At 44.7% G+C, this 12,957-nt stretch overlaps 1 protein-coding gene across 1 annotated transcript in view; it reads right to left on the minus strand.

Moving 5' to 3' along the window:
• LOC122802071 (60S ribosomal protein L31) overlaps positions 1–12,602 on the minus strand; it is a gene marked incomplete at its 3' end in the record, with an annotated part of 32,758 nt that extends 20,156 nt beyond the window's left edge. The window contains 1 exon segment of the mRNA XM_044071781.1: positions 12,460–12,602. Within this exon segment, the coding sequence (XP_043927716.1) occupies positions 12,460–12,566 (107 nt within the window).
• Positions 12,603–12,957: the final 355 nt, after the last annotated feature.

Here is a 12,957-nt window from a genome sequence, read left to right on the forward strand (position 1 = left end):
CCCGGACTCACCTCCTTTCCACACTCCTCTATGCCTCCCCAATATTCTCCTTCCTTAATAAAAGAGAACTCAACAAACTATCTACAACCTATAACCACATAGCTAGATTTATAACAGGAATGTCCTATCGTACACACCACTGTAACAATCTCAGAACATTACATTGGTTAGAACTACCTAACATTCTCAAACTCAATCAACTCATTGAGGCATTCAAAACAATCCACCATCCTGACAAAACCCCAGAATGACCAAAATATTCATTCCCTACTCTAACCTTACATCCCTTAGATCTTCCAAAAGCCTACAAATTCAAACTATTAAATCTAACAATTCAGGAGGTGAAGCACTCTATGCTAATTCCATTGGAAAATCCTGGAATGCCCTCCCAAACAACCTAAGACACGAGACCTCACTCAACCAATTCAAAAAACAACTCAAAGATCTACTAAAATCGGATTGGTTATGCCCATGTTCTAATCCTGATTAGTAGCAAACAGCCAACTACTATCTAATATCCATCCAATCCATAATTCAAGGGTCTTCATTTGTAGTTAGGATACTCCAACTACCTAAGAATGTTTTAACTATTTAAATTATCTGTATAACCCTTTTAATTGCTCATGTGACTTTGAAAGTAATACTTTGTATTCTGATCTCCTGTTGTTTTTTGTCATAACTACCCTCTATGGAGCTTTTCTCCCCGGGCCTCTACTGAAAATGGACATGTATCCAGTTGGACTAGCCCGGTCAACAAATGTAAAATAAATAAAATAAATAAAAGAACTACGCAATATTGTCAAAAAGCTAATAAAACAGGACAAATTCCAATACTACCAGTCTGCCCTAGACTCCTCCGAACACAGCCCCAAACAATTCTGGTCCTCCATAAACTCCATCCTCCACCCAGGTAAAGTCAGTACCCCTCCTCCCAACATCCCTCACTCCTCAGAAAATATTGCTACCTCATTTAACACACACTTCATGCAAACCATACTAATCACTAGCTAAACACAACCCCCTCCCCTCCCCTCCCCTCCAACCCACACCTTCAACTACTAATCTCCCAACTGCCTTCTCTTTTTCTCCTGTACGTACCTCCAACACAAAAAAACTCTTAACTAAACAAACCCACCAAATTAGCAGCAGACAACCTCCCAAGTGAATACCTACAAATTGCAGCTGATGCTCTGGCCTACCCAGTATCCATCTTGATTAACCGATCTCTGTCAGAAAGTTATGTTCCCACACTGTGGAAAGTATCACATATAAATTCCCCTCCACAGAACTAACCAGTTACCGCCCTATAGCTATTCTCTCCCTACTCTCCAAAATACTAGATAGATGCATACACTCTCAGGTCTCAGACTAGCTCCTTACTAACAACCTCCTTTCCAATACTCAGCATGGTTTCCGACCAAACCATAGCACCACCACTGCCTTACTCTCCTTTACTAACACTATCCTTCAGCATAAAAACAATGGCTCTCTCTCCTCTGCTACTTTGCTAGACCTATCTAAAGCATTTGACATGGTCCCACGCAAACAACTTCTCTGTCCTCAATAACCTATCCTTCTCACAATCAGTCACCAACTAGTTTCAGAGTTACCTGTCTGACCAACAATCCGTTGTATGGCAGAAGGACATATCTCCCCAACTACCTGTCTCCAGAGGGGTTCCCAAAGGATACATCCTTGGACCCCTACTCCTCTCTGTTTTCACAAATAATCTAGCCTCTGCCACCACACATGGCACACTCACACAATACGCAGATGACTAGACCATAATCTGCTCAGCCCAGTCCCTACCCAAACTGCAAAAAGTCACACAGGAAGCCTTTTCCTCTGTTGAAACTTGGTTATCCGATGCCCAATTAATACTCAACCCAAACAAAACTGAACTAAACTACTCATCTTCCAACCCACCAAACATATTCAAAACAACTCTCACTTTAACATCACAGCAAAAGACAACACCACTATATACCCAACTGAACACACCAAATTGCTAGGAGTGGAAACAGACAAAGTAAAATTTGACATTCACATATCCATGACCATAAAAAAAGTCCACAAAAAACTAGGAGCGTTATACAGAAATAAGCATCTTCTCACCAAAGCAGCAAAGATTTCAACAGCAAATTCCCACCTTATCTCCACCCTACTTTATGCCTCTCCAATATATACCAACCTAAGGCAATGCGATCTAAATAAGCTAGAGACCTGCTACAACAAAATTGCCAAATTCGCCACAGGGGCATCCTACTGTAGTCACCACTGTCTCTCACTTGCTGAACTGGGCTGGCTTGAACTCCCTCACCTCCTTCAATGGTATAAACTCTCACTCGCCCACAAACTAGTAAACCATCCACTAAATGTCCCATCCCTCCAGAATCTACTCCAACCCAATCGCACCACCAGACCACTAAGACCCAGCAACAAAAATCACTTGCAGATCACTAAAGCCAATACCTCTGCTGGTGAAGCACTATTCTCTTGCACCATAGCCAAATTATGGAACTTCCTCCCACCCACAATTACCTCCATACCATCATGCACCCACTTCAAAACTTTACTAAAAGCACACCTAAAAACATGCTGGCTATGCCCTTGCAACTCCCACTCTAATATCACCCACCCCATCCAACCACTACCTTTCTTTCCACTCCACTAACTACCTTGATTATAGCAAGCTCAGATGCTCATAAGCCTAGTACTTGTACAGCAGGAACTTATTTTAACATTTGTTAATGTCGGTTATGTACTTCACAGATAAAGATTCTAGTTGTCTACTGATGTACTATGTTCTTCATCTGTAAATATGTTGTAATTGCTATGTAAATTGTTAAATCACTATGTAATCCAATATAACTACTGTCTGTTTATTTTAACTGTGGAGCTTTTCTCCCCGGGCCTCCACTGAAAATGGAGGTATGTCCAGTCAGACACTCCCGGTCAACAAATATAAATAAATAAATAAATAATATGCTCAAGTGCATCAAGACCATCATCTTTCTTGAAAAGACATTAAGTGGCAGCAACTACTCAATTATATATAATAAATATATGGAACATAAAAACCTTTAAGACTACAAAGTTAGTGCCTTAGTGGTCTATCTAATAAAAATAGTTTCAAAGATATTCTATAGTTAAGACCACTCTTTCTATTGGCTTGAAACCTAATGATCCACGTTATTTCTTCTTTCTCAGTGTAATTTTAAATGTGTCTGAAGAAGCGTTCCTAATGAACGCGAAAGCGTTTACCTCTTATTGTTTTATGCAATTAAAGTGATTTTATTTCCCTCCGAGCTGTATTGCTGCCTGAGTGTTTATAATTTTGTTGTGGACTCCGATTTTTTGCACTGGGGCACTTTATCCTGCAACTGTTTTTTTGATTTACTAGAACTGTAAGGTGATAACTTCTTTTTAAAGGCTCAAGCCACACCCACTGGGAGTTAAAGGTACACATCCAAAAGAACTGCACTTGAGGGAAGGAGTTAAATTCCTTACGCTTCCAGAAACTACTAGAAGCAATGAGTGAGAGGAGACCTGTGCCTTACTCTCTGAGCTATCAAGGATCCAGAAGTTCAGACTCATTTGTACTTTCACCAAATGAACAGTCCCACAACATCAGGAAGAAGAATACAATAAGCCTGCTTCAGCAAATCAATAAAAACAAGATGCAGAAATAGATTCATTACTCAGTTTCTCTCACCTCTAGAACAGACTCCTGCAAGACAGAAAGAGTTTGCTATACTATCTTCTTCAAACAGGATCGCTACAATTTGATGGGTATTCATAAATTCACCTTGGGTTGCCTGGCCTGACCCTCCTTGGTCTAGGGTGGGAACTAGTAAGGTGTACCGATTAGAGCAAGATCAAGGCTACTAAGTCTTAATTAGTCCATAAATCCACAAGGTTCCTTGTTACACTTCATATGCTCTTACTTCTCTCATCTTTCTTTTTTTTTTTAATTACTTGACTGCAAAGGCTGCCCTCTGACCAGCAAACTTATGTAGGATAAGTTATGGAGGTCAATGTCAGAAATATCTTGGGCCTTTTCCGGAGGACATAAAATAAAAAAAAAACTTTGCATCGGGCCATTTCTCCATACTTGGCAACAAAACCAGAGATTCCCTCTCTCATCACCATGAAGTAAACAAGAGTAAATAGGTGCTTCCTTCTCTTAAAATCACCCATATCTCAGCTGTAACATTTCACCTCCTCTAATTACACACAGGTATGTGCAGCTTCTCACATTCTACTCATTATATCTTTCTAATTCAAAAAGTTAAATTAAAATTAAAAGTGTCATCACTCCAGTAGTCATTTTTAGAAAGAGCACCTTCCCATTTTACATAAAATTAAATATTCCTATGTTGTCATTACAGGCAGAGGGGGAAAATGTTGTGTAAACAATTATGTTTCTTAAACTGTGGAATGTTGCAGCTTATTTACAACAAATTATTCCCTTGTAATAGTCAACAAAAAAAGAAGTTATGTACTCACCATAACATTCCATCTGAGTAGGTACTTCATTTGTCTGCAACCTGTGGGTATCTGATCCGAGCTGGCAGCTTCACAAGCTAAAAGATCCGAGCTCCTAGCTCCTCTCCCTATCCATAATACCCTGCTGCCTACTGTATTAACTCAGAGTTTGCTCAGTCCTAAACAATTCACACCCTCGACAGAGGATCAAACCCTGCCTCATCTCATGAAAAGACATTTTGCAGATGGCCAGTTATCCCGATATGGTTAGGTGGTATGGAGGGGAGGTTGGCTACAGACAAATGAAGTACCTACTCAGATGGAACGTTATGGTGAGTACATAACTTAACTTCTTTATCTGAAGTAGTCATTTAATTTGTTCTGCAACCTGTGGGACAGAGTCTCCAGCTACCTATAGAAAGCAACCCTGGGTGGCCTTACGGAAGGATATTCCGAAGCACCGCAGAGCCAAAGGAAGCCTTACTCCTCGAAATCTTATCCAATTTATAATGGGAGATGAACGTGTGAGAAGTGGACCAAGTAGCTGCTGAACATATGTCGTCCAGAGGAACCCTGGACTAGAAAGCTGCTGATTGCACTGGGAAATCCAATTTGCCAGAGTTACCTTAGAAATTGCCTTTCCTATAGCTGACTTGGCAAAGGACGCAAACAACTGATCAGACTTGCGAAAATCCTTAGTCCTGTGCAGGTAGAAACATAATTGCCTGTGTACGTCCAGTTTGTGCAATGTGTACTCCCCTTTGTTCTTAAAATTTGGAAAAAAAATACTGGTAAATTGATTGGATTGGTAGGAAAGACGCACTCTATCCTTGTGAAAAATGAGGTAGGGGGGTTTCATGCATAGGGCTTGAAGTTCTGAGACCCTCCTGGCTGATGTAATAGCCACTAAAAAGGCTGTTCAATGGAACCGAAGAGGCAGGCTTGAAGGGTGGACTTGTCAAAGCTTGTAGTACTAAAGTCCCACGGGGGAGCTACAGATTTCACCGGTGGTTTCAAAAGAAAAATGCCCCTCAGGAAGGTTTTACATATCTTTGAGGATGCTACTGATCCCAGTCCATCCCCCACATGAAAGTGGGAAATGGCTGCTAACTGTGGAAGCGCTAGCTCTCTTCTGAAAGATTAGTGACAAGAAATCCAGAATCGTTGGAATAGGAACTGTAAAGGGATCCAGGCCCTTGCGTTCAACCCAAATGGAAAAGCATTTCCATTTACCATTGTAAATTCTTCTGGTAGCAGGTTTATGGGCCGCCACCAGAATGGCCTTCACTTGTGATGAGATACCGGGAGTCCTAACCATCAGAGGAACTGGATCAACCAAGCAGTCAGCTTGAGGTCTAGCAGGTTCGGGGTTTGGCATCCCGCAGGATGCGATATCAAATCTGGAATGGGATCCAGAATTCATGGAGGAACAACACTGAGACTGTAGGTAAGGAAACCAGATCGACGAGGCCAGAATGGGGCAATGAGGATCACTCTGTTCCCCAACAGACGTGCTTTCTGAATGAACTTCGCCATAAGCGGAAGAGGGGGGTAAGCATAAAGAAGACCGGGTGGCCAAGCATGCACCAGAGCGTCTCTTGGGGCTTCCCCTGAAGGGGAAGTATTGCGAAGTACTCGCTGCACTTTGTGTTTGACGGAGAGGCGAAAAGATCGCAGCGAGGCCAACCCCATGCACGGAAGATTTGCTTCGCAACTGAAGGATTGAGAGACCACTCGTACGGGGTAAGATTCACCTGACTCAGTTTGTCCGCCAAAATGTTGGACAGACCCGGAATGTGCGTTGCTATCAGAAAGCAGTTGGTGGATATCGCCCATTTCCATACAGGAGCTGTGCTTTGAAGAAGGGATAAGACCTGATGTGATAGGCTGTTCAGTCTGTCCGGAGTTAGTAGGGCTCGACAAATGCGCGTGTTCAACTTGGCCCCTATAAACTCCAAGACCTGCACTGGCTGAAGGGAGGACTTTTGAAGGTTCACTGATGTGCCCAACTTCTGGGCGAGAGTTAGAATGTAATCCCTTGCAACGCAGAGTTGATGCCTGCTGCGGGTGACGAGGAGCCAGTCGTCCAGGTATGGAAAAACCTGAACTCCATGGAGTCTCAGGTGGGCTGCAACCACTGCCATGACCTTGGTGAACACCCTGGGGGCTGAGGTGAGGCCAAACGGGAGAACCCTGAATTGATCAGGACCGTCTCCTAGCCGGAAGCGGAGAAACCTCCTGGATAGTCTGTCCATCAGAATGTGGTAGTACACATCCTGGAGGTCTACGGAGCACATCCAGTCGTTCTCTCGAAGAAGGGGAAGAATAGCCTGAAGAGTGACCATCCGGAACTTTTCCTTGGGGATGAACAGGTTCACAGCAGAGAGATCTAGAATTGGTCTCAAGTCCCCAGTCTTCTTTGGCACTAAAAAGAACCTGGAATAGTAGCCCGATCTGGACTGATCTGGGGGGGATGGGCTGGATGGCTCTTTTTTCTAGCAGCTTTGACACTTCTAAGGCTGCGGCCTCCATTTGATCGGGTGGGGCATCGGGGAGGCGCCTGACTTTGGGGGGGGGGGGGGCGGGGTAGGTGAATGAAAGGAATGAAGTAACCTCTGGATAGGATTCGGAGCACCCATCGATCTGTCGTGATGGACTCCCAATTTGACAGATGCTCCGATAAACGCCCCCCCCAACTGCCTCCAGAGAGGGACAGCCGAGTATGTTGCGTGGGTCTATCCGAGAAAGGTTCCCTAGACCCGAAGTTACGCGGCCCCCCTCTGCCTCTGGGCCGGCGTCCGCCTTGTCCTCCTCTGCCTCTAGAGGATGAGGGGTCCAAAGCCGGGTGGGACTGCTGAGACTTGCGGAACCACAACTTCTTTTGTCCCCTCTGATCCCTAGAAAAGGATTGTTGGGGATTCGAGAGGCGGACCCCGACAGCAGACAGTCTTCCCATCCTTCTCGCTTTGGACCAGCGTCTTGCGTACGGTCTTGCCAAAAAGCGAAGATTCGTCAAAGGGCACATTCACGAAGGACGCCTTGAAGGGATCCACGAAATCTCAAAGGCGGAGCCAGGCGTGACACCGCAGGACAACCCCAGCTCCACTCGCCCTAGCGGCTCCCTCAGTAGCATGAGAGAGTAACCGCATGGACGTGTTAGAGATGGACTTTAGAGTGGCCATATGAGTCGCAAATGTGCCCTTATCCACGACAGTCATTGACTCTGGGGGGGGCTGCAGTGCATTCCTTAAGTAGGTCTCGCTATAGCCTGATAATGTGTGCCATATAGTTCAGCGCCCTTATAGAGAAGGTTGCTGAAGCAAACATCCGCTTCCCAATGCGGTCCATCACTCGAGATTCCTTCTCCGGAGGATGGACCGCAGAACTCTCCTGTGCGAGTTCCTTCTTTGTGGCAGCTGCCACCAGCATGGCATCAACAGGGGAACCCTTAGCCGAGGACTGCCCATCTGCGGGGGGCTAAGAACTTTGTCAGGACGTCTGGGAATTGGCTCCACGGTGTAGGGCTCTTTCCACGCCCTGGTGGTAATTAAGTCCACCAGGGTGTCAGCCGGGGGACACCCAGGAGGTAGACAGGCCCGCCTCAAACGCCTCCAGGAACACAGATTCATCCAAGGAAGGTTTTTGGGCAGACCACCCCCTCCAATACGCAACATTTCCATGATGTCTCCAAAGGAGATATCTTCGGGGGGTGATCTTGGGGAACCTTCCCCTTCATCCAAATCCGTGTCTGTGGTGATGGACTCAGGGGAGTCCAGGTGCCTCCTTTTACACTGCCGTTTACGAGGCACCTCCTCGGTGGGGCTGTCAGAGGAGGGCTCGCCCACGGGGTCCTGTTCCTCCAAGAGAACTAACTGGAGGGTTTGAGCAGGCTGTCCCCATAGGATGGATGATGGAAGATAGACCCACATGCATAGGGGGAGTGGGAGGATCCGGGGCCCGGACCGTTGATCTGGAAGACCTCGACAGAACCCTCTCCACTACCTGAAAAGCCGAAGGAGAACTACTTTCCCCCAGGCTCCGAAAGTAGTCTCCTCGGCTCCAAAGCAGGGATCGGAGTCGGAGCCGAAGCAGTCGGATCCGAGAGAGAGGTGTGCTCAGACCTACATTGCGCCAGAGATACACCAATCCCCACGGATCCGATGCTCGGCCCTGAGAGCTAGGATCAGACACGCTCGAAGGCAAGGTCGGCGTTGAAGATACCAGAGCTATCGGAGCCGACGAAACCCCGGCTTCAAAAGGGCCCGGATCCGATGACTCCAAAATCCTAAACCGGGTCGGAGAAGGAGCGATTGGAGCAAAGAGAGGGGCTGTGCTCCCCCCCCCCCGGGGTGGGGGGAGGCAAGAGCACCCCCATCTGCATTTGGGTCTGCAGAAATAGACGCATCATATGATCTCTGTCCGTGTCGGCAAGGCTCCTGGTTGACCTAGAAGTAGTCGGCGAGGTGGGCCGCCTCGACAACCTCGAAGGAGACCGGTACTCCTCCGGCGAGAAGCGAGGCGAACGGAGCCGAGAGGGGGAGGATCCGGGGACCTTCGAGGGAGAGCTGGTAACTTTCGAAGGGGGGGCTGAGGGGTGAGCCTCAGCCCGCCTTTTGTGAGACCTGTGCTTATCTTTCTCCTTGTGCCTTTTTTCCTTGGAGAAAGGAGCGCTAGAGTCCCCCGAACTCTGCATAGCAGGGGGAGTTAGTGTCCCAGGCAGAGCAGGGGGGACTGAAGGCGCCGAGCAGAATCCTGGGGAAGTAGGCCCGCCAGGATCAGCTTGTTCTTCCTGTCCCTAATTGCCCGAGGATTAGAAGCTGCACAGATTTGGCAAGCAGTTGATAAATGGGCCACCCCCAGGCACAAGACACACCGAGTGTGGCCATCAGCTGGGGAAAGCTTATGGCCACACTCAGTGCACTTGGAAAAAATGGCTTTGGGCCCTTCCGCCATTACACAAAGCACACACACACACACCCAAACACTAAGGGGGAGGGGAAGAAAAAAGCTAACGACCACGAGAAAAACTACAGAAGGGGGCTAACACTATTTCTAAAGTGAAATTAACACTAACAAGCTAAATCTAACTTAACGAAATTTTCTCTAGGAGAAAAAGCTGAAACGACCTCACCAAGCTTAAGGAGCTCTTCACAAATAGCTGTCTTCAGCCGCGGCAAACTCTATCTGAGGTAATACAGTAGGCAGCAGGGGATTATGGGTAGGGGAGGAGCTAGGAGCTCTGATCCTTTAGCTTGTGAGGCTGCCGGCTCGGATCCGAGGTCGGATCAGATACCCACAGGTTGCAGAACAAATGAAGTAACTACTTCAGATGCTTTAGTTATATCACAGCAGTAAACAGATTCAAAAAGAAGTAATTTGTCACAAACAAGGGGTGCAAAATTGGGTCTAAATTTATACAGTCGCAGCTTAGTCAGATACTGGTAGATGTTTTTCTTTTTTCAGATGCTATTTGCTTGTTTACACTCTTCTCCCCTCCCAAGGATCACATAATAGAATACACTCTTCTCCCCTCCCAAGGATCACATAACAGAATAGAACTCTGGATATTCTACTGGCCCTCCAAAATGAATAAACATTTTATGTATGTATATGACTCTGCGTATATATTATATAGACATACACATTTTATATACAGACATACTTATACTTGTATACACACACAAAAAAATGCCTTATCCTTATTTAACAGCTGATGGACTTATTGTCAGGAGTCAGAATCCACTGCAGACTGGTGCATCATAACTAAGCTGCAATGTGCAAATGGAAAAACAGAAGATGTACTAAGTTTTTTAATAATATAACACAGAAACCACAAGCATGACACCGCAAAACTTGCTTAAATAACATATTAAGGGAGTAATTTAAACTACATTAGTAAATATCTGAATTTGGATTTGATATTCTTGACTTGGTAAATGGAATACAACACCGACCCATGTAAACTTTTTTCTGACACAAGGTACAGACACTGTTCGGTTAAGTCACTTTCTTAGAATGCCACTGTAGATTTCAGCAGAAAGGATAGTCATCACTGACACAAAAATCTCTCCCTAATGCAAAGGCGGCTATATTTTGCAAGTTCAAAGTAAAAGGGAAAAAAAAAAAAGGTGATATTAGGGATAAACTTTATGCAGGTGTTAAGTAAATGCAGAACGTAACATACTACACACATTAAAACATCACACATGAAGCATTGGGTTTAATGCCCTAATATAATCTCTCTGAAGCTCATTTTAAATGCAAAAAATACTGGGTACCTGGTGTACGTTTACAATGAATAGATGCTGAACTGTAAAGGAGTTAGCAGATGTCGTGTCGCCTCAAAAAAAAAAAAAAAAACACATCTTCCAGAAAAAGTGGTAGCAATAAGTTCTTGCACTTCAGTAGCATGTGAGGAGATACTTGAACAGGTGATGTCACTTTGAGGCTAACAGTGCTTACCTGAAAACAAAAGCACTGCTAACGTTCCTTCATGGGCATACCGGTATTCAGCAAAAGAAACCAGTTTCTTAATAGCTGCCATATGTCTTCATACAGATCACTTTATAGTTCATGAGGTTTGAGTGTGGATTGGGGCTATAGCGCACAATATGCTACTGCACAAAGGAAAGTATGCTAAACTGTCAAACACCACATGTATCAGTTTCACTGTTTTTTTTTCAACCCCAGCACCAGAAAACAGGGAGAGAGAGAGACTAACTATAGAGAATTTAGAACTTTTGCACACTGTTCTCCATTAAATGTTTCCAAAGCAAATTAACTTAAAGTTCACCTCATGTGAAGTGCCATGACGCACACTGCCACAGAAGCATGTACAGTTAAAAGTAGACTAGAACTTCAAGTTTTCTATTACACTATCATGCTTTGAATCTTCCTAAAAAGCTTAGGATGCACTACTTACAGTACAATTAAACAAGTATTATAAACCTGCCTGCAGCTGCTGTGGAGTAGTCCAGCACTATGTTAAAATACACACTGCAAATAAAACACAGGGCATTAATGTTGTTGTTGCTTGTCTTTTCAGCTTTTCCCTGTTGGGGGTCGCCACAGCAGAACTCCGGTCCACTAATGACTGGCAGTAGATTTTTCATGGCGCAGAGTTGCCAGCCCAACGCCCAAACTTCAACGAAGGCACGCCCATTCATGCATGTCTTTCGAACGCCACACGACCATGGGGAGGACATGCAGACTCCACACAGAAGGCACTCCAGCTGAGAATCGAACAGGAGAACCTCTTGCTGTGAGGCAACAACGCTACCACTGCACCATCGTCACTGCAAATCTATGGCAAATTGTGTGTGAAAGTCCATGTGTTGCGTTTCCCACACACACACATACAGAGAGATGCGCCACGCTTAGGATTGGACTGCAGACTTTTTTGTGGCCCCGAAGCATACCAATATAGAATTCAGCATAAAAAACATGCTTTATCCTAAATGCATTAACATTTAACTGCGAGACTTTAGTATAGGACCATATAAAAGTTTTGCAACAGCAATGGTAATAATGCCCCAACAAGTGATACTGAATTAAGCTGCCAGCATTTAATTTTTCTAGCAAAATCATGGCCTTAACTATGAAGCATATAAACAATATACAAGTACACTGTAAATCTACCTTCACACACACCTATTTTGAGAACCTACTATACCCACTCCAAGGCATTACCTTTTCAAACTACCTCAATTAGTTCAGCAGCCATACTTAATTTGCAAAACACAACAGTAATGAAAATCTGCAGTACACAACAGTAATGAAAATCCATGGAGTGCAGAACCAAGAATCAATCCTCTCCCCAAATTAGCAACTTCATACCTCAAGTGATAAAAGATTGCAAAGTTCCCACCCAGACATAAAAATTGTACTTGGAATTTCACTTTACAGACTCCCATTTTGAATTAGAGTGGAATTAAAAAAAACATTCAAACCACACCACAGCTGTATACTCACACTCCATGTATCCGTTTGTGGACATTTATGGTATACTCCCGGGTAACAACTTCATTGATGGCAGAACGGCCCTTCTTCTTCTCTCCTCCTTTTTTGGCAGGTGCCATCTAGAAGTAAAAAAGAAACAGAATTTTACTGATTCACATCATAACTTGCATACACTAGAACTCCCTGATTTTTCACTTCAAATTTCTACAAACCCAAAAGTCAGCACACACACACACAGCACCACCCCAGTACAGTGGACAAGTTTTTGCAAAAAAAATGACCAAACCTACTGTTTAAATAGGTAACCTAGGTCACGGTCCGCGCTTTATCCCTCTACACCACAGAGCTGCAGCTTAGGCACTTGCACACTGTGGGTATGCAATAGACAGTCTGGTAACTGGCAGAATAATTCAGTTAAAAATATCAGAGCTTTAGACAGCCAACACCATCCCCGGCAGACAGGTGGAGTACAACAGCTGAAAACAGATTTACTGCATAGAACTCTAATTT

Source organism: Protopterus annectens, chromosome 5.part0 (assembly GCF_019279795.1).
Source record: "Protopterus annectens isolate FY-2018-M chromosome 5.part0, PAN1.0, whole genome shotgun sequence".
NCBI lineage: Eukaryota > Metazoa > Chordata > Ceratodontiformes > Protopteridae > Protopterus > Protopterus annectens.